This window comes from Cynara cardunculus, assembly GCF_001531365.2.
Source record: "Cynara cardunculus var. scolymus isolate 2C chromosome LG 1, CcrdV1, whole genome shotgun sequence".
In the NCBI taxonomy this organism is placed as follows: Eukaryota; Viridiplantae; Streptophyta; class Magnoliopsida; order Asterales; family Asteraceae; genus Cynara; species Cynara cardunculus.
Window position 1 is genome coordinate 21007356 of NC_037528.1, and position 22680 is coordinate 21030035.

The 22680-nt window shown below is 35.3% G+C and overlaps 1 protein-coding gene across 1 annotated transcript; it reads right to left on the bottom strand.

Annotated features, from left to right (window-relative positions):
- Positions 1-557: 557 nt before the first annotated feature.
- Positions 558-19796, bottom strand: LOC112529656 (callose synthase 5-like). Its single transcript, XM_025140998.1, has 42 exons — positions 19595-19796; positions 19274-19374; positions 17689-17810; positions 17472-17568; positions 17277-17387; positions 17058-17186; positions 16852-16944; positions 16390-16481; positions 16150-16276; positions 15903-16040; positions 15739-15815; positions 15571-15649; positions 15366-15491; positions 15175-15289; positions 11279-11622; positions 10413-10465; positions 10276-10336; positions 10114-10195; positions 9993-10042; positions 9775-9861; positions 8237-8356; positions 8045-8147; positions 7873-7970; positions 7640-7800; positions 7009-7132; positions 6832-6926; positions 6620-6731; positions 6362-6513; positions 5843-5952; positions 5626-5751; positions 5479-5547; positions 4431-4620; positions 4234-4345; positions 4009-4128; positions 3821-3936; positions 3656-3739; positions 3182-3294; positions 2838-3067; positions 1552-2349; positions 1412-1462; positions 1133-1318; positions 558-1025 (listed from the first exon to the last, which is right to left on the bottom strand). Exons 1-42 carry the CDS (start codon positions 19794-19796, stop codon positions 795-797), a joined length of 5787 nt encoding a protein of 1928 aa, XP_024996766.1. The 3' UTR covers positions 558-794.
- Positions 19797-22680: the final 2884 nt, after the last annotated feature.

Below are 22680 nucleotides of genomic sequence, written 5' to 3' on the forward strand. Positions count from 1 at the left end.
GATGGATACAGGTCTCTCCCGTCACCGCAAGGTGTTATTTTTGGATATTGTATTATCCATTTGTTCGGTGTTGTTTTGGGTTTGGAGATCCATAGTTTATGGTTTTGGTATATCGGAACTTATCCATGTTTAGAAGTTTTGGATAGTAGAGTTTTATTCATGTTTGATGAATAACTACCTAAACAAGTGGTTTTCGATCTCATTATAACATACGAATAACATAGCAGGGTCTATGTATGTTTGCTTAAAATCCAAGGTACGAAGAGACATTAAGATAAGCAAGGGTGATGACTTTTACTTGGTTTGTGTTAGTAAAGCGACTTAAAGGTCATCAAGGTACCCAACCCAAGGGTGGATAGATTCCATAGCTACAGAACTACGACAGTTGGAGATTACGATCTTCTTTATCGAATATCATATCAAGGACATAAAAGAGCATATCCAATATCATACGGTTGACATTCTCGAAAACAAACTCATCAACTATTAGACATAAAAAAGGACCACCGAATAAGTTTGTAGATCAAAATTGTAGCAGTCCGAAAGGTTATTGACACGAAAAGTTGTTTTGCTGATGATCTAAGCAGCAGATAAGCTCCAGAGCTGTACCGAGTTTAAGCGTAGACATGAAAGCCGCCTCGTTTTGAACGTCATCATGAACTTGAAGGGAACCACACAACGAATAACCTCTTCAGGTCGGTCGTCCATTATTAAGCATTTGAGCTTTGACCCTCCATGCGTTATTGCTAGTATAATAACGACATCATCTTGATTGAGGTACACACTAGCTTCGGTTACCTGTTTTTCTTGCCACCCGCTAAGATTCGTTGGATCTGTAGACCTCTGCTGAAAGCCTGGTTGAAAAGCAACCGGGTTTGGAAGTCATACACCATGGGGAACCATGCAAGTATAGCCACCGGAGTGAAAATCATGACACCCATTAGATACTCGTACCCTCTCCCTAGTGCTTTTACCGATCCCCACATTCCCAACCCTTTCACCACAGGCTTGCACGCTTGTGTTATCTGCAAATGAAAATGAAAATGAAAATTCAAGTTACTTGATGCGATGGCAAATGAAAGCGGAGGAATGTTAACTAAGATGAATCAGGGAGGTGAAGATTGCAGACGACCTGCAAGATGGCCCATCCGGTTGGCAAGAAGGCAAGTAAGCTGGCGAAAAGGTCACCGATGGTGAGACCAAGGAATTGAAACATCATCACAAGTGTGATGGTGAATCCAACAAACAGGAACAACTTAAGCAGTCGGAACATCAACTGGAAATCTGCACTGAACCTCTTTCTACCCATGGATACAATCTGCAGATGGGAAACATGACACCACCTTGAATCTAAAAATACGAAAAAGAATCATAATAATGGCAATTTCACTATGTTTGACCAGTGACTGACCTTCAAGATGGCGATAACAATAACGATCACCAGCCAAGATAGAGCATACACCTGTAACAGTTGCAGGTTCAGATCAAACAGTTATAGCATTGTAGATTTTTTGTTAATTGAGAGAAGGAACTTATTCTGGTTGTGCTTACCAAGATGCTTTTATCATTTTGGACGACTTTAAGCTGATAAACAACTCCATATTGGTAGATAAAGAATCTGAAAGAGAGAATAACTTCCATTAGACGTCCAATAAATCCAGTTGATCGAAGGTGCTCCTGTTCCTCCTCCCACCAGGATTCCCAGCTCTTGTTAGCTGGAACACCAATACCACCGCGGTTGCTGATCCATGCTGACCAATCATCCCAGTCCTCCACTATTTTCTGCCACTCAAATCCTGAGGGGTTGAAAAGGAAAGGAGCAAACAACCAAGAACACACTAGAAACCACATGGAAATGGTTAGGAACAAGTAGACGTCACTGTTTGCAAATGCTGAGCCATATGCGTGATAAACAACCAGTAAAATCATCAATTCCATCCCTTTCGTAAAATGGCTCCGTGAGTACATTCTGTAGTTTTCTGCAAACTTCTCATGTCTAACGACAAAACCACGCCCAGTGGCTCTGTACTTGGCCCCACCGTGCAAAATTGTGCGCCCGAAATAGTGTAGCTTTGTTCCAAGAGAGAATGTAAAGAAGACAGCTGATAGTTGGAGGTTCATGATTATCAAGTCACCAAATGCTGTTCTGAATCCTCTCTCTAGTCCAATCTCCATGATCATGGGCAATGCCATCAAAAGACCAAGTTGAACTACAGACTGAGAAGCCATGGCAGCCTTCAGAGCCCTATCTCCCCTTAATCTTGCCGATTTCATGATTGCTTTCTCCATTCCACTTAAAGCCAGGTATAGTCTTCCATACAAGAATGCATACACCGTAAGGACTACCATCTGGATAGTATCCACAAAAAATCAATGTCAGCTAGGAGGAAAATGCCAAGTAGGGAGACACACATATATATATAGACACAGAGAGAGAGATTTGGGAGAATTTCTAAATGCTAAAAGAAACTAAATTTAGCATGGCATGCAGTAATATATCTAGTTTGAATATCCCCTTAAACTATGTATTTATGGTTATTCTTGAGACTCTTTTACTAATATTTGCATTTATCATAATTGTTGAAACTTTTATCTTAGATATGAAACTAAGATTATATGCATACATCTTATGGTATAGTGTGTATAGAAAGCTATTATCACATGTAATGTCACCATCAAAGAAGATTACGGTAATAAGTTTTTTTAACTCAGAGGTGATGTTCAGGTACCAACTTTGGAGCTTGACAGATTTACTATTTCCTGGTTGTAGATGCCCTTTCCAGCGAGTTACCAAGAAATAGAATACAAAGACAGAAAACGATCTCAAAGAAATTTACCATAGAGCTGACATAGAAGCCTGTTGTCGTATGGTAACAAGAAAGCATCCGGAAGAAATCAAAGCGGTGACCTAGTCTGTAGATATCCCGACTCAAGGTCTGCTCGCCATTACCACATGCAACTTTTGCTTCGAAGAGTGAGATTTGGTTGAGGCCGACATCTCTCCCCTTCCCAACTTGGATGTACTCATGGTGAGTTATATTGCCACGTCTGAGTGTTGAGTTGAACCCTACATGTCAATGAGTATCCATAAGTTGTGAGATATTCAATACAAAATAGCACACACACACACATATATTACATATGCATATATACATGTATACATACAAACACACAAATCTACCTGCAAAGATGTCCTCGCTTAGATTGATGCCTTTTGAAGCTTTGCTGATGCCACCTCGTGTGATGTGGAAAATTCTATCAAAGACATCTGGATGCCCATAGTGGAACCGAACCCTGTAGCAACATTTTGAATTCTACATCGGCATCAAATGAATTATGGAAGGAGAGAGAGGAACCTATCACTTCTCCATTTTATGGTCTCTTAATATGAAACACTAGAAGGTTATTATCTTCAGACCCTAAAATCTCCACACGATTTGAGAAGAAATCTCTTGTTTTTCTTTGCATAAGGTTATAAGAAAAACATGAGACCTATCAAAATATTTGAACTTTCTCATTTCGCTCTCTGCACTCTCATCTAACTTATTTCTTGAGTTGTATATAATTTTCAAAAGCATGCACCTCAAGTAATTGAGTGATTGAAATAAATAAGGTATCCCACATAAGTAATATGTTAAGAACAAGTAAAACATACTTCAAAGGTCTTGCAAGAACTCGTTGACCGATGGTGACAAAGCTCGTTTCTTGATTTGACATAAACCAAGCCAAGGAAGAAACACTGCAGCAAAGTTATCGTATCATATCAGATATGAGTCATATTTAAACAAAAACCTACAGCCAATTTAAATTTCTATCCAACCTTCCTGTAAAGATATGCTCCCGAACACCCAAAATTGTTGGGGATCTCACTCCATGATCCTCGTTAAATTCTTCAAGCAAGTTCCGCATTTTGAAAGCTTCTTCCAAATAGTTGTCCTGAGACACAAGACGGTGCAAGTTTTTATAAAATTGAAGAGTCAACAATTATTAAAATGCTTGGGGATATACTTGATTCATGTCAATAGTCTGAAGAGCTTCCCCTCTTGTAAAAATGATGGCATGGTTCTGATTCTCAGGCTTCCCTTCTCCTATTTTTGGAGAGCCAGGTAATCTAATCCTGTAAATTTCCTACAAGAAAAAACATGCAGTCAGTACTACATATGAATATCATGCTTTTGCAGAGAAGTTAAAGTGAACATAATGAATAATGGAAATATATAACATGTCAATCACCTGATCAAGATTCTCTACAGCTTTGACCAACACAGAATAGTAGACTTTCTGTGATTTTCCTCCTTCTCTTTCTTCAACTTCATCGATATATGCCACACGCAGAGATGGATTGCTGTACAAGAAAAATCGGGAAGAAAGCAGTTCCATTAATTGACCACAAAACATGTGAAATCTCCATTATTGCATCAAATACTTACTGAACCATCAAATTCAAAATGTCTGTTGCACGACGGTCTCCAGTGCGCTTCTGATTACCATAAATTTGACATGTCGCTACATAAGTGAATTTCATATCAGCAATGGCCTCCAATTGAGCATACAAGGATCTCTGACTTTTCTTGTCCTCTTCTGATGGAATGGTGACAGCTTTATAACCTTCTAGCATTTCTGCTCAGTTTGTATATAGAGTTAGGGACAAAATTTACCTCCGAAAGGTTGATTATATACTCACTACCATGGAAGTTCCAACAATTGGCTCTATACGCATATTAATATAGGTACTTAGCTATTAGTGAAAAGGTAAAAATACCCTTCAATCATGCAAAAGGGATATATTATATAAATGGACTCTTGCTGTTCGAATTTAAGCAGTTCATGTGAACTAAAATCAACATCACAAATACTTTGCAGTGATGGCAATGATGTTTCATCAATATGGGGAATCCCAAAACGAAACTTGTTGCACTTTTAGCTGGATGCATGGAGTAAGTTTTTTCGCTCAAAGGGTTAACACGAGTTTTAAATTACTTCCACCACCTTAGAGCCTACTTCACTAAACATTGACCAAAAGATTGGCCAAATGAAAGACCCTCAGCTATGACTGATAAATTCAAATGCTTTTCATCACCATGGTTCCAACCATACTCCACAAGTCTTTGTCAAGATCCACAGAAATAAAAAACCAAGTATATTGTTTCTTCTAAAAAATCATTTTCCAGTTTATAAAGCCACAAACTGCATTGTGGCATAATGCAATTACTTTGATGTTATTACTCTTCCACGTAAACGTAGAACAAAAAAGAACCCTGTATTGCACCTTTTTGGTTGATGCTGATTTGCCAAAAAGTGCAAGAACGATTTTAGAGCACAGGATCATATATGCTTCCTACATTCATTGAGGAAGATTTCTGGGGCATTTATTCTATTATACAGTAGTATTATACGAGTAGATGCTAAAGAGAAAAGAGATGCATACATACACAATGCTTTAGCTCATACACCTAATGCTCAAATATATGTTCTTGCCTTTTTCAGTAGCCATGTCAAGGAAAGCCTGAAGCTTCAAAGCCCTTCTGTAGTACATCATCCCTCTAACTGGAAAACTAACATCTAGTTAGCTATTGAACTAAAATTCCTGAGAGTATCTGAAGAAAAAAATAATTTTCCATGTACCTGTTCTGCAAAGTGTCTGCCCTCTTAAGGAGACCCAGTGACGCAGCTGTAAAATGTTTTCATCAGTATCAAAAATTTCAGAGTCTTCTTTACAGTTTATGCGCTCCATGAAGTTCTCCCATTCATCTGAATAAAGTAAAATAATAGGACTATTAAATCATCTGAATGCATAAAAAAAGTAGCATATATGAAAAAGGAAGGGCTAGAATATCCAAACCTGGGAAGATCTTTCGCAGGTAAAATTTGATTGATATACCATCTTCATTCTCCATATCGAGGTCACTCTTTGAATAGACAGTCTCTTCACTATAGTAGGGGGTCATGACACTGCAATTCCAAGTGAATATAATTGTTTCATGTCGACAAGTTAAAACATTTTGTGGATTCATGTACGACCAGCCAAGGCCATCTAGTGTATGTACATAAATGATGTAAACCTAAAAACAAAACTTGTGGTCTACTCTGCATATTTTTTTGCAAATGGATATTTAAACTCTCTTTTAATGATCTTAACAGCACCTTCATCACTTAATTACGGGATAAATACTCAATTCCGACTTTTTTAATACAGTGTACCTCACGAACAAAATACAAACTAATTGGAACCTTCCTGTCATAGGAGCTTTTGTCTGTAATGACTCGTACACACATACAATGAAAGCATTTGACGTATTCACTGTTAATAAGAGCTAAACATAATGCCAATATATTTAACTTGAAGACATATTTGTTTTACCTAAATGATAGCATTTTACGCACTCGAGGGGCACGTGGCATGTCCATGAACAATGAATTTGTAAAGAACATGATCCTCCGCTGTGCTTCAAGGTTTTTAGGCACATCCATGGCAGATTCTTTTACTGTGAGAAGGAGATAAAGACGCTTTATCTGTGTAATGATAACAGTTAAATGGTGACAATTTGTAGCTGTTGACTGAAATTAAAGTACCAACTCACTTGTTGCATAATGCCTTGAACTAAAAGATAAGTATAACCTGTTCTTCCCACTGGGAGGTAACTGGAGGAGGAAAGGCAATAGCAGGTTTTGAGTCCGTAGCTTTTTCAAAAAGTTGCCTACCTGAATCCTGTCCAAGTTCTGCCAATTCACTGAAGTATACAAATACTAGTTATTATTTTGTATGCAGATCATATAAGAGAAGAACTAATGAACAATAGTGCATTTGACAGAATAGTCAAGGTCACTAACCGAATTTCATTGACCATCATATCGCGGGTAACTACTTCTAACATGTCCTGTAGTAGCAAAACTACAACGTTGTGCTTAGATTCATCAGCATTTTTCTGCAATATTAGAAGTGTTTCATGTTAAATGAGTTTACTAAGTTAACAACTAGAACTAACTACCTTTGTATGAAGTACTCACCAACATTTCTACCAGCTTCACGAATTGGTTGCAGAGAGTAGGTAGAGAACCCATTCTAAAGTTGGTGAGAAAGGAATTCCTCGATATGTTACTTTCAACTTCTTTAATTATGGTGCCAATAATCCTGTCAACAGGAAAAAATGATTGCTGCAGTGGCAGAATAAGGTTCTTAAATAGTACATTCAAGAGCTTTAGTGGTCATTCAAGCACTCAAAGGAGAGGGATAAAAATGTGTGCTTCCCCCAGAGGAACATCTAGACAAGACTTATTTGTCTAGGGAACAGAAACACCCCAAAAATCCAACCCAATATAGCATATACTCAGGGCAAAGAGAGTTTACAGGTGGAATTTTATCTCGCTACATTGTGGGTGGCACTAAATAGCTTTTAACAATTGTAGATAGGGGGCCAAGAAAGGACATTATTAACAGAAGGTTTTTTGAAGGTGTTAGGTAAAAAAAAGTACTGCAGAAAATTCACGTCCAATAAAGCTGAATTACTAAAGAAAGAATTCATCCTATGCACATTCAATCACAATTAGCAAACAAGTGGATTGAAAAAGAAATGTGATAATCTCACTAAAGGAAAGATGAAGAAAATCAAAAGATTTAGTAATAGGTAGCATGGACAACCTTTGCTCAGCTTGTCCAACAACCACAGTGTTGAGGACATTTTTGAAGCTTTCGTAGCATTCGATAACAGCACACTTCATATATTCATCAGCACATATACGCTTCCAGAGATCAGAGTCCTTGTACCGAAATTGAACTGCCATATCAATTGCGACTGGGATCTAAAACAGCAAGAGCAATCAGCCAAAGGATGCATTAAACAGATGGATAGTAATTAAAGAGACTAAACCAACCTTGCTAGCAAGCAGAAATGGGGGCCACTGAACTACTTTAAGGCTAGGATCTGAAGAATACGGAACTAGCATCAGGTCCATCTCCCTGAAATAGCTAACTACCCAGTTAAGTTTCAACTCCTATTTCACAAAAGCTGCAGAGTGATAAACAAATCAAAAAAGTTGGTCAAACAGCCTTTCCTGTCACTTATGAGATCTTCCTCACGGAAACTAGCTACAACTTCATTCCACAGCTGAGCAAATTTTGCAGCTTCACTCCTCCGATTAGGTGTAACCTATTTGTACAGTAGAATAGTATCATCAGATTTCTCACTGTTATTTGTAGAATGTTCTTGAACATTACATCTACAAAAACAAAATGTACCTCTACAAACCGCTTAGATAGAGAAAATCCTTTTTTCTTAGTATCAGAAGGCACCAAATTTGCATTGAATGCACCAGGTATAGACTGGAAGCGGGACCTTAGCATGATCAGAGTTCGTATCTGTGAGAAAAAAGACCACAAATGTTTACCATGAGACAACCAACAGAGAGTGTTGGAGGATCAAACATCACATCAAACCAGAAAACAGATTGCATAAGATTCTACATCGTAGCAATCATGCTCATCCCAGTCACTCGAAAGTAACTTGAATCAGACCTATATATTAATGAACTAAAGTAGCTATCTGCATTTTATATCAATACTTTTTGTAATCCTGCAGTTTAGAGTATAGTCATATCAACAGCTGTATCTTCACTTAACTAGAAGTCCCCACAAGGGTAGAATACAGCCATATCGACCAATGTATCTCCATTCAACTAGAAGTCCACAGAAAAGTACAAACTATGTACACGAAGAAGTAAGTTCAACCTTTGCTTTCTGAAAACCTGCTAATATTTGACCCCAAGAAAAATCAAAATATGAGAAAATAATTCAACGCTGAGATCCAGCAACCAGCGTATTACGCAACCCTTGATTAAGACCATCTATGCATATCGGGAGATGCAAGGTTTTCAGATGCTGATCTTGTGGGTGAACTCTAAAAGTCATTGTCAAACAACTTCATCTTGATTGAGATCATAAGGGATCAATATAAGGTTTTCTAAAAATGCTTTTTCCTCATGAAAATTCATTTCTGTCTCTTGAATATTTGTATCAAATTGATAGTAGACTGATTGATTTATCTCTTGTTGGAATCATCAATGAATTCTATATATACGTTGTTTTAAGAAATTTTAATAATATGCTTTTATAGTTGCTAAAAATTATGATTTCTAAATTCACTCATTGCTGAAATAGTAAGGTTAACAAAAATGTATGTCCTCTTCATACAACTTGCATCTTTATGCTTCTTGAAAGGATATATTTGATTCACTTAATTGCTATATTTTAGTAATTTTGGTATTTGTTTCTGATTTGAAAACTTCACCCATTATCATTGTGCACTATTTGTGTTTGCCTTGACATAATTGGAATACGTCATGTCATATGATGCTTTGCCTAATAGTTATTTGTTCTTTATCTAGTTATCAGATATTCGTTTCTTTTTCATTACTTTACTCGATTGATTCATGGAAACCCATAGATAATGCTTATCTTGTTTTCTTCTCCATGAAATTTGCTTATAATGTGTTTGGATTCTTCCATTTTTTGCATCGAACCAGGACAACCATTTCTGTCGTCATTTCATTTTTTTTCCGGTTATTTTTCAGAAAATGTTTATTAAAGATTAAAGTTTTTTAAACCTTAGCAGTTGCAACTACCAGCGCCACATATTAACTTATAATATAGTGAAAAGAGAAACCTCATCTTCGTCTTTTTGGTTTATTTCAGCTAATCCAAGTCGGAAACAAGAGACTACTAAATGCACACTCATGTCACAGACCCAAAAGAAACATAAAAAGGAATAAATGCAGTACCTCTCCCAGACGATCAAAGGCCCCAATAACTCCACCACACAAAGTTGCATATATAGCATACCATATCTGAGTGTCCATAAAGTAAACCTGGGTAAGACATGTCATATCATACCAATGTTAAAATTAACTTGGTAACAAAGAAGAAGAATGTTAGCACCTATAATTGGAAAAAAAACTAGAAAATATGAAAACTAAAAGCAAAGGACAGTATAACACACCAATATAACAGGCATCCAGAGTGCAGCAACAGCTCCCAAGTTGTTTTTAGCTGCAAATGCATTATAAAATTAATTATCCAGAAGGAAAGAAGAAAAGCGAAACCTAGAGTTCAAAACATACCTTGAGGAAAGAATTCATGCCAAGCATATTGAACACGCCTGATTTGCATAATATCTTTTGTTGGATCAACTAGTGGTTTTATCTAAGGACGAAAAGAAAGATTATTGCTACAGTGTTATTCCATTTTTATTACAGAGTTACAACTTGGAGAGAGAACAATACCTGAACAAAAAAGCTAAAAGCAAATTTTGAGCATAGAAGGACCACCCAAAAAAGAGTATACCTATTAGACAGTCAAGTTTTCAGTAAGATAACTGTCAAAGAAATAGCATGGCGTAAACAAAAAAAAAAGTACATACTTTATAAGGGCAAACTGACTTTCATGCATTCCCCTCCCCACATAGATCCTGGGCTGCAGAGAAACGGACAAAGGACATAAAAGATGAATTACTTTGTCTATAATGTCAAAACATATCCCCTCCCCCCATCTTCGCTCTTCATGTGATGAGAGAAAAAAGAGATTCAACTCTGTCATATTTTATAATAAGCATATCGAGATTGTTTACCCAAAAAAAAGTTTTGAATTGTGAAGGACCATTCTGTTTCTTGCGATTGTCCTAGCGAAGGATGCTAAATACACAGTTATTGATTACAATATAGCCAAGAAGACACACTTGATAAATAGGAGTAGAGTTTGGACTTCAAAAAAATCATGTTAGCAGAGTTGAATCTTTTTTCTCTGATTGGAAATCTGGTGTTTTCCTACTGATAGGAAAGAGAAAAAACATAGCATGATAAAAGGTCTTGCTGTAGAACCATAGTAAGGAAACACCATATTTTGGGACAATAAAGCCATTTTAAATATATTAGAGCACAAACATGATTTTTCCAATGCAACACCCATCTGAATACACATTGAGAAGGTGTTATTTAACTTTAAAATGCCATAAACACATCATACAGATGAGTGGTTGATAGTGATAATAGTACCAATAATAATAATAATAGTAACAACACTATAAAGCTAAAAGTTCAAGATGGGAGCATATTTGAATGCAGTCGAAAATCTATGGGAAGAATATTGCAATATATCCTTATGACAATGACATGTCACATGCTAGGTATATGTTAGTTTTTATTATCTATCCCACACACTTCTGACAAATTAGGGGGGGTGAAACTGGAATTTCAACAATAAGAATAATAGGTAAAATTCATGGTATACCTGTGACCACCATAGGAAAAATCTAACGATAAGCCAATCAGAGTTCTCAATCCAACGTCGAAGCATAGGAAATATGAACAAAACTGCTGCGAGTAAATTCGGAAGCAAATATAATGCCACAGCCATAAGATATAGAGGAGGAATGCCCTTCAATTGATCAAGAAAAGAAATATAGTTTTTGAGTTGCCCAAAGATTAATGCGTTAGGGTCAGCTTGCTGAGCATAACATAACGGGAGAACAATAGACCATCCGATGCTACCAATAATCTTCAGAACTATCCTCATCAAATCAGTGAACCTCCATCTACGATAACCAGGGAAGTTCAGAATAAGGTCCAAGATACCTACAATCAAAAGACACGGTTAAGTAATATAGACAACTGCATCCCAAAGTATGTTTCATCATGAATGTTTCCTCAAATCACTTGGTATGAAAATATGCTCAAAATATCTGGATGCTTGAAGACTTCATACAAAGTATCACCATATAATGGTTATTATCTCATTGCTCATACTCTGAACTCCGTTATTGGAAACATTGATGAAGAACAACTGACAGGATCATAGGCCTTTAACCCTCCAAGGGAATTCTTGAAGGCTTCAAATCTTATACATCGTTTTCATAAATCTGCTACCTAGGACCTGCTTTCTCAGCAAGGCTGTTTCAAAAGGCTATAGAAAGCATATTCCAATGAATAATCTAAATTTATCATTTATAATAGTTCTTTTCCTCTGTTATGAATCAGGTAACTTCTGTGAAGAAGCCGATTAGACCAGAGGAGAAATTCCAATGGACTTGAGAGGGTGATTTAAAGGATATAAAAATTCATTTTGCCAGATGTGTGACTGAATATTCAACTCTAGCCATGTGTCCCTGGACTTCTCAATAAACTTTCTGGAAATGGTGAGAGAGAAATTATCTATATTGATTGGGTAAAAACCAATCAATAACTTATGTGAATCTGGTAACTTTATGTGGAGCAACCGATTAGACCAGAGGAGAATTCCAATGGACTTGAGAGGGTGAGTTTAAAGGATATAAAAATTCATTGAGCCAGACGTGTGACTGAATATTCAACTCTAGCCATGTGTCCCTGGACTTCTTAATAAACTTTCTGGAAACGGTGAGAGAAATTATCTATATTGATTGGGTAAAAACCAGGTATACAGATACATATCCAGGAAAATGATATCCATCCAATAGCATATTCGATTTAAGGAAATTATTTATGTAGTAATTTCTTACTTGGATAACATTTCCAGTTTTGATATTCGATGTCGAATGTGCCCGCGGATTTTGTTTCTGGAGTTTATGGTGGAATGAGGCAATGAACAAAACCAAAGATCTTCATAGATGACAAATGTATGAGTAATTTGGATGTGTTGGATACAATACAGTAGAGTTTTTGGGTATGCTATATGTGGTTCCTTAGCATCCATTTACAGTGTAAGGTAACTCTTCTATTGTACTAATCTAAGCATGGTTTGAATGCCTCCAATGCTGTGAAGAAGAGACATTACTTGGATATCCACTACATCTTACTTTTAATACCACATTGATTGTCCGGGGAGATGGTTTAGGGTCAGAGGTCGGAAACAGTTTTCCGATTGATATATTAAGGGAACAGTTTAGGGTTTAGAGTTGGGAGAAATTTTTCCAAGTGACATATTGATAACAATATACATTAATATCTGGTACAATAGTTTCCTGGTGGACCGGTTTACATACTGAAGCTAACAGTGCCTGATCTTAACCACAAGGGTGGTGCCTGATTGGTTTGAGCTTGTCTCCAAAGGTCAAAAGTACCGGGAGGTCCCAGGTTCAAATCCAAGGAGGAATAAAAATCCCCTTGTGGCCACGGAGGTTCAAATACCGTGACTCCGGGCTATCTGCAAAGCAGGTGGTCGCCTTGGGATTAGTCGGCTCGCATAGCGGGTTGGATATCCAGGTTAATAAAAAAAACAGTGCCTGATCTTACTTTAACCTATTTCTATCTTCCAACACCCTTGAAGATACATATTGAGCATTCCCACATCACAAGGAAAAAATAGATAGAATCTTCAAAAAGAAAAAATGTGGACAAAAAAGAACACAGACAAAACAGAAAAGAACAAGCAGCAAGAAGCAACTTAACTTAGAAAATGACAAAAATCATGATGGCTTCCTCCCAGCTGGATCAGTATTCCTATCTAGACATCTGCTCTTCTTGACTAACCTATTCTACTCCTAAAAAGAAATCTCTATATAAAATCCCAACAGATCAAGGAGAGCACTTCACTTCACATGTAACTCCTGAAGAACATTATTGTGAGAAAAGCATTCATTAAATCCAACCATAGCAGCAATAATACATTCTAGGAGATGACTCAGAACTGCCATATTAGGTCCGACAACATCAGATATGCCATGACAACCCGAGACAGGGCCAAGGAGAACCACAGCATATTGCACCAACTTTATCTGAATCAAAAAGTGTGTAGCGGTGCATGGAGCTTTTACACCGTGGATAGGGCCATGAGACACTAACAGGTGACACCCATCACTTAATCTCCAGACATTATTTTGGCAATCATCAGGAACTGAACATTCTAGGGAAAGAGCTAGCTAAAAAATAAGAATAGGAACAACCAAGTGGAGAGAGTACAAGAATCAAGAGCAGATACCAATCGACTCAGTTGCAGAATTTGTTAGCACAGGCCACAATGCTGCAACGATAGGTTATTAGGTGGCAGCAAGGATCAGATGAATGAGAATTCAAGAGTAACTCCATTACCTTATTCTATTTGTGTCACACATAATGACTCATGTGATCCTCTCCATGGAACGGTTAGAACTAAAGGATGATTTACAAATGAGAACTCCCTACCCACATCATAGGAGATGGCAATTTCTCAGGGGAACCTACTGGTCCTGAAAAGGTTCTAGGTTTACCTACAAAAATGCCCAAGACTACAACAAGCATCAAGAGTATTTTAGAAAGATACAAGATACTCCTAGAACTAGAGAATACTGGATATTCCTAGAGCTTTCTGAAGAATTCAGGAGTGAACCTTGGTGAAGGCTCATGTCTCACTTAGTGAATGCTTGGCATCCACGAGGCATCTACATAGAAAATCCTCAACTGAATCATGTAGGGATTGACACAGGGGCAGGAGACTAATAAACCATACAAGAATCATAATTGAAAAACTCCATACCATCTCAACAAGACACAAACAACCCTCATAGAAAGGTGGAGTGCAAAGGGGGAAAGTAAATTTTTGCATGGAAGTGTTGATGAATATCATGATTGAACAGGAATACTTCATGCATTAAGGCTTGGTCAGCCAACATTTATCCAGAAGCCAAGTTCGTTTTCAGAAGCAAATCTGTTTGTGTTTGTGCTTGTGCTTGTGCTTGTGTTTGTGTTTGTGTTTGTGTTTGTGTTTGTGTTCGTGTTCGTGTTCGTGTTCGTGTTCGTGTTCGTGCTTGCATCTAGTACACTTACCAAATGTTTGTTTCATTAATAGCAGAATTTTTTATATATTCCAAAGCATATAACTCGTCAATGTGGATCTAATAGAACAGAAACCCTATTTGTTTTGGTCATTTAAGATTTCAGTTTTTGTGTCCACTTGACACGGTATGAAAAGAAGTAAATATGTGGTTGTCGATCCCACTTACTTGATGTGAGGAGAAATGGAGATGGGGGCCATGAAACGAAGGTGACACTTATTTAAACCAATAATAAAGACTTCCATTAGCTTTTGACAGGATCATTTATCAAGAACAAGATCAGCCAAACTACCCAACATCGCTTTCATGTTATCTCATTATTAGTGGACCAAATGAAAGAATACAAGAAATAAAAGCGTAAGAAGAACCATTTATCGCTGGAAAAAAAAAAAGAACATACTTTGAACAAGACGGAGAAATGCTGCTGTAATGAATATACTGGATATCTTATATAACACATGTTTGTCAAAGATCTCCAAAACTGAAGTATTATCCCATGCAATAATGAACATAACCTGCAGTTGAACGATAAATTAATAATTACACAAGGAAATTTGCAGCAGAATGATTTTATTTCTTTCTGTTTCTAACCTGCAGAACCAGTATAAGAAATGTCCATAAACGATCAAAACTTCGAAAGTTGTGCCAAAATGATCGTGTCTCAACAAAATAGGACTTTCGCATGCTTCCAGCCTGTTGACGGGATGACAGTTTCCCCTGACATCACATATTCATGAATCAAAAAGTAAATCTTTCAATCATTTCAAGTCACCAATATCTAGATATAGATGTGAACCTGTGTCATGAGACGTGTTGATTTAAAAAATTCACCATCATTACGCATAGGCCAACCCAGAGAAAAACAATCCGGTGACCTATAATATCAAAAGATAAATATTGCTTAGGGGGCAATCTGAGACTTAAGTTGACAGTTTATATCGCAAAAAGATTTTCAAGACCTTACCAGAAATATTCATTAAGATCATCATAATTGCACCAGTCAGAGTGGGGAGCCTTCCCGTTTCTGCTCCTCTTGGTTTCCTAGAGCATAACAATGAGCACCATGACAAATGGTTGTAATAATAAAATCGAGTTTGACTACAGGTCCATGAATGCAACAAGTGGTACCTGATCTATGACGTGATAAATTGGAGTTATAACTTTGCGAAGGAAGGCCTCTTCATCCCCACCATAAGAAGGCTTGATGTTTTCTCCAGTCACAACACTAACATTTCCGGTTAACAAGCCATGTAGTTCATATGCCATCTGAAGGATAGCAGGATTCGGTCAGGAGCTTGATCCCCAATATTTGATTTAATGTATAAATTAATTAGCAGATTCCTACAGAATTGTAACAGATAACTGAAATACTTACATTGTGAAAGATGTAGCACAGGCACTCTGGCATAAAGCGTACATTAGCTGCTTCACCCCAGATAAGAAGATACAGGCCCATGTAAAGTAGCTTTCTCTGTTGAACTTCTTGGTGTCCTTTAGGGAGCCTGCAAATCATTAACACAAGTAACTTTTAACTTATAAAGCACGGAACAACCTTTACATAAAGCTATCAACTACCATGAGAAGTACTATCAAGAACAATGCTAGCACTACTCACCTTAAGCTATGTTTCTTTCCCAGGTACTTGCACCAGGTTTTATAATTTTTGAAAAGCTTGGTCATCACTCCATCAACAGCTCGATCATCAAGCTGCATAACAGTAGTTTTAGAAATTAAGTAGCCGACATGAACAGTCCTCTTGATCAAAAAAATGGGAAAAGAAAGTTCATGAAAAATAAAAGTTGAAGATAATAAAGAAGAAATATGGACGTTATGCTCACAACAACGACTGTTGTTGATGCATGTCAACACCATAACCCATGTTACCCACCTGCTCCCTGCTACAAGTAAGTTACAGGTTGAGCCATAATTTTGGCTTTTGGGGTTGATAGATATGGGATTGATTAATTTCTAATTGGAAATATGATGTATGATGCATCATGAGCACACATAAAGCATTCTAAAACTCAAGAAAGTTCCATGAAAACAAGCAGAACTAAGTTTTATAAGAAGTCCATGCCTTGTTACTGGACTCAGGCTTTGGCATAAGCCTTGCTTGAGGATGGGCAAGTTGCAAGATCAAATGCTCCCTCTGGTTCCTGACATTGTCTCTCTGGAAATATTTTCAAACATATGTTAAAAGATAAACTAAATAGAGGGTTAGTAAACAATATCCAAACAGTCGGCATCATCTGAAAATAGAATTAAGGTGCAAAGACCACATGCCTGAAACCCAAACATTCCCCTTAGCCAATCAAGAAGATCCAACTGTCCTGATCTCTGCCGCTGTGGATCAGCTGAGGCCGGCCAATTCAAGCCACTAGTGTTCCGGAGAGCAGACACTGCTGCCTTAATCTGTAGTTTGATAAAAATTAAAAACTTAGAAAAAAATAACCATTATTCCTCAGAAAAAGCAAAAGAAATAGAAAATGGGAGAGTGGGCACCTCTTCAAACTGCATGATGCACTGCGACTCCCCTGCAGAATCGAGGGGCAGAATGTTGTAGGGTGCGTATATACCCTGCTTTGCCTCAATATCTCTGGCTGATTCGATGATCTAAACAGAAATAATCACAAACATTATGGGATTATAAGGAAACGCAGACAAGCTAGTTCAAGAGAAAAATATTGGGAAACTGACATCAGCCGGAACTTCTTCATCCTTTTCAGACTTGTTAACCGAGCAAAGTACTTCAAATAGCACTCCAGCCACCTGGTAAGCTTTCCCCAATTGGGCTCTGATGTTCAGATTAACATTAACAGCAACAATAAACCATGAATCAATCCATTGTTTTCTTCTCTTTTTTTCTTACATTTCTCTTCAACAAACAAAATCACAAAATGCTTGATCAATTTACCTATCTCCTTTTTCGCCCTGATCAAGTGCCATGACATATTTCTCATAATATTGTTTGTAGTAGCTCTCAATTTCCCGCGCATCCGTCTTCTTGACACGAGCTGCAAGACTTGAAGCATTTTCCTGATGAACCACACTCTCAGTTTCAGTTGATCTTTTTCGGATTAGGGTTTCAATTCGTTGGTAGGCAGACCAGAGATTTACTTAATGTAAGCGAACAGTGCGAATCAAGGAAAAAATTTAGATTATTGACCAAAATCGCAGGGCATCATAATGACTTGTTGGATTTTGTTTTCCTAGAGTACGGGAAAGTTCTGTACGGAACAAGGAGATACTCCCTCCCATTTCAAATATAAATTATCAAGGATAGACTAAAATATAGTCAAGCTTTCTGCGTATTAAACAACTGTGTTTTTTTAATTTTGTATTGATATATATTTGGGGTGTCTGAGATTATTTATTTAAAATGTTTCTTTTAACTTATTTAGATGTAGTAGTGATAATAAGAAGTTTTTAAAGTTTTAATCGAGAATTAAACAAAAAAATTATATCGATTTGGCACCGATAAAAAAATGTTTTTGATAAGTTATTCTCTTTTAACTTATTAACTTATTGCGATATGATATCGATTATAAGAAGTTTTTAATGTTTAGATAGGAAATAAAAAAAAAAACATCTCATCTATTTTATCAGTTTATCCGATGTGGTACCGTCATAAACTAATTCAAACATTTTTTATAAAACTTCAGTTTGCTACCATCTAAGTTGATAAACGTTTTTATAAAAAAAAACATAATTTGTTTTAAATAAACAATCTCAAATGCCCTCTTAAACATCATTAGTTATTATATTTTATCTGATAAAAATATCAGAAGACAAAACAACTATATTAAATAACTTTAACGAAATATTCATATGATAATTAAAGAATTTTATTAGCATGTAGTTTATTTTTAACATCTGTCATCATCTTTTTCAGCAGTATAAAAAATATATATAATTGAAAAAATAAAACTTTTGAAAAAATATCTAATATTAAAAAACAAGTCAATTCTGTAATGTTATAAAAAGATATATTGTATCAAAATTCCAACTAAATAAAGACAAATAGATATTTAAAGCTCAATAACTAATTATATTATTATACTTGTAACCAATCATCTTGAATGGCACATTTTATTTTCTAATAATTTATTATTCATATCTTCCTTTTTTTTAAATTATACTTTTTAAAAGAAAAGAAAAATGTATACACATGGAACAACATGCAATATATATGGTTGCATTTTTTTGCAAAGACGTTGTTATATATGTATTTAATCAAAAATATAATCAAGTTGATTGTATGTTCTCATATTGTAAACCTGGAAAAAAAATACTTGTGTTTTAAGAAAATCAAGGTTCATAAAAATACTTTTGAATAATGGAATTTTGCTTTTGATATATTTACGATTCACGGAAGTGGTTTACAAACAAAAATCATAATTTGACCATTTCAAATCAACTGGTTTTAATATTCCTTCCAAAAAGAATAATTTCATCAAATTTCAGTTTATATCATAGAGTTAAACTAAAAAGCTGGGTACCCGCTCCAATCGTTGAAGGAGAGCTGTCTTAAACTGTCGAACACCACGGCCACTGGAGCTTTGATCCAATCTATGTGCTTTCTCAAATGCATAGAATCGACCTTTTTTATAGAAAAACAGAATTGCAATAGTTAATCGTGATGATTTGTGAGCAATCAGTGATAAAATCAGTGGCAGAGTGCAATCGAATACATAAAAAATATGAAGATGAAATTATATGGTAATTTTGAGATGAAACAATTCACGATTCAAGTTTGAAAAAATGGTGAGTTGGCGTTGATTAATGAAATCAAAGAGTTGAAGGGAAGAGAGAAGAGATACATAGATAAGCAACGCGAGGCCGATCGTGTTGAATTTCGTTGGCAACACGGAGAATGGGAGCAATTTGTTGGAGTGACGATGGAACGACCTCATTATCAAAAACCTCCATTGTAAAGGTGGTTGTGGCAGCGCTGCGGGAAGACCGCCGTGTCAACGCAGATTGAGGGCCTGAATCACTGGAATGCGTCGATGACGACGCCATTGCACCTTCTGACTCCTTCCTGTAGGTGCTTGTACCAGTCTCTCCCTCTTTCTCTCTCTATCTCTTCACTCCCTACACAAATATCAATGTTCACCACCAAAACACATTCAATTTCAATCTTCTTAGGGGGAAAAAAACAAAATAATGTTATAAACATCACGAAAACCAAATTTACACAAAACAATTCAGAAAAGGTAACTTTAACACGACGTTGAAATCAAAACTCAAAAATTCATTCAGCATTTACTCTCTGTAGGTGTTCTCATGAATAAACACAAACATGTACTCGTCTGCATTGTGCATTGTACATTATACATTACTGAAAACTAGATCCAGAACTTCCAATAAATTAACTCTTGGAGATCAACACAAGTCGAAGCTCCTCACACCATCAAAAAACACAAAAGCAATGATTCAAAATAAATCGAAAATTTAATTAAGCTACCTAAATGATGAACAGATTGTAGGTTGTTAATTATCTTCTGCAACGGAAGCTGGATCTGAAGCTGGATCGAGAGAGTGATCAAGTGGGAAAATGGATGAATGTATCAAAAGGAGCCTCGTAAAGCGGCTACTTATTTATGAGTAACAGCGAGGGAGGGAGGGAGCTGGTCGAAGCTTGCTTAAAGTGAGGAGTCGTGTTGTTGTTGGAGAGGTTTGAGGAATGAGGTTTTCGGGGGACCTTCCATGGACGTATGGTTGAAATCGTCATCCTCCATTTTCTTTGGGGGTTTATTTGTAAGAAATCGGGAAGAAATATTGAATGATAACTGTTTTACTTCAATTCCATGCAACGAGTTTTTCTTAATTATACAACATTTGCAATGTAATGAGATATATTTTGATTTTAATGTTTCATTTTATTCTTTGTCTTTGTCGATGTTATAATATAGTTTTATGTGATTTTAAGAAATCGATATAATGTTTCTTTTTAAATAAAATATAAACTTGAATATATCATCAAAATTTAAATATATATATATATATAAGTTCTAGTTTTTTTTTAATTTCTTTAATTCAATTTTTATTAAAATTTAATTTAGATTTAATAACGAAGTAATTTACTAATTTATTTTGGTTTAATAATTAATTATTTCGTAAAGATAATAATTATGTATTTTGTTAGAACTCAATTATTATTCTAATTATGTTTTAGATTTTTTATATTTAAAATGAAAAATTTATCTTGTATAGTTGTATTTGATTATGTTTATTTGCAGTTAGTTACACAAATTTAAACTTGAAGATTTAATAAATTGTACTTATGTACAATTTACTTGTAATCCTAAACTTTAAGTAATATGCATCAATAAGCAGTACATCACGCATAAAAAATGGTTTTTAAGAGTTTTTGTCAAATATTTTATAATATAAGTATAGATAAACAATAACCAACTCTAAAACCTATGAGATTTGATGTAATTTTTATATTAACCTTTGATTGTTTTTATTTATTTATTATTAAACTGTATATTCAACCCGTTATGCGAGCCGACTAATCTCAGGTGGACAACATGTTTTGCAGATAGCCCGGAGTCACCGCATTTGAACATCTGTGGCCACAAAGGGATTTTTATTTCTCTTTGGATTTGAACATGAGACCTCCTGGTACTTTTGATCTTTGGAGTCAAGCTCAAATCAGGTGGGGGCATTAAGGTTAAATGGAAAGCGAAGAACCAGGGTCAACTTTGTATTTGGGAGTTTGCGGGTGGTGCTTGGAGCCAACCTTTGATTGTTTTCCGGTATTTATATATTGATTGACATATATTTATTTAATAATGTATTAGTTTCATATGTATTTGTTTTACAATGTAAAAAAAATTTACGTATACTTTTTGTTATACAAACACGTCAAAAAATTTCACATTTTAAATCAAGTACTGTGAAACAAATATATGATAATCACTACATTAAATTCTAACCATAAAAAAAATATCAGTTGGAATGGCAGATAATCAACTGATTCTTGGATATTTCACGATTTAAAGAGTTCTCAAAAAGAATGTTTCTATATAAATTGTATATATTTTCCTTTAAATATATATTTAAAAGTTTTTAACTTAAATTGTTTATTTTAAAATTAATATAAAAAACTTTGATGAGTTTTTTAAAACAATTCTTCAAAATAAATATTTTTAAATTCTATACACTTAAAATGTGTTTTTCAAAGCTATTATTCTCAAAATAAAAATAACAAATAAATTTCATATTTTTATTTTTTTAGAATCTACCCATTTGTCGAACAAATTGAACTTTCAACTTATATTTTTAAATTTTACTTAAGGATTGTTTGTTTATCTTTTGATAGTTTTATTAAAAGACAACATTTGAATTGTTAAGAGATGAATCTTGTTTGATAAAGACAAAGTCTGTCTCTTAATGGTTCTAAACCCCTCTGAATGATTTTGTACCGTGGGTCTTACTTAACCATTCAACGCCCTAATTTTATTGTAAATAGTTATCAAACAATTATATCTCATTTTACACTATATCATGAGAACCTTTTAATCATTGTGACCACTTAATCATTTTGCATTAAATCATTTTAGTAACGGCTAAACAGTTGAGTTACTTTTAAGTGAATCATGGATTCAATCATAAAAAATTAGCTTACAGAATATCTATATTATATTATAAAACATTTGACAAAAAAGATAAATGACTAAAATCTATATCTATACTATATTATAAAACATTTGACAAAAACTCTTAAAAACAACTTTTTATTTGTAAAGTACTGTTTATTCGTAAAGTACTATTTATTAATGCATATTACTTAAAACTCAAGATTGCAAATAGATTGTRYATAAGTACAACTTATTAAAGCTTCATATCTGAATTCGTATAACTAACTGTAGATAAATATAATCAAATACAAGATAAA

Excerpts from the sequence above, each read along its gene's own strand:
- LOC112529656 (XM_025140998.1), bottom strand. The coding sequence starts at position 19,796 with ATGGCGTCGTCATCGACGCATTCCAGTGATTCAGGCCCTCAATCTGCG. Across the intron at positions 6,514-6,619 it reads CCTCCCAGTGGGAAGAACAG|ATAAAGCGTCTTTATCTCCT; the intron begins GTTATACTTATC and ends ATCATTACACAG. Across the intron at positions 4,621-5,478 it reads TGACATGGCTACTGAAAAAG|AAATGCTAGAAGGTTATAAA; the intron begins GCAAGAACATAT and ends CAAACTGAGCAG.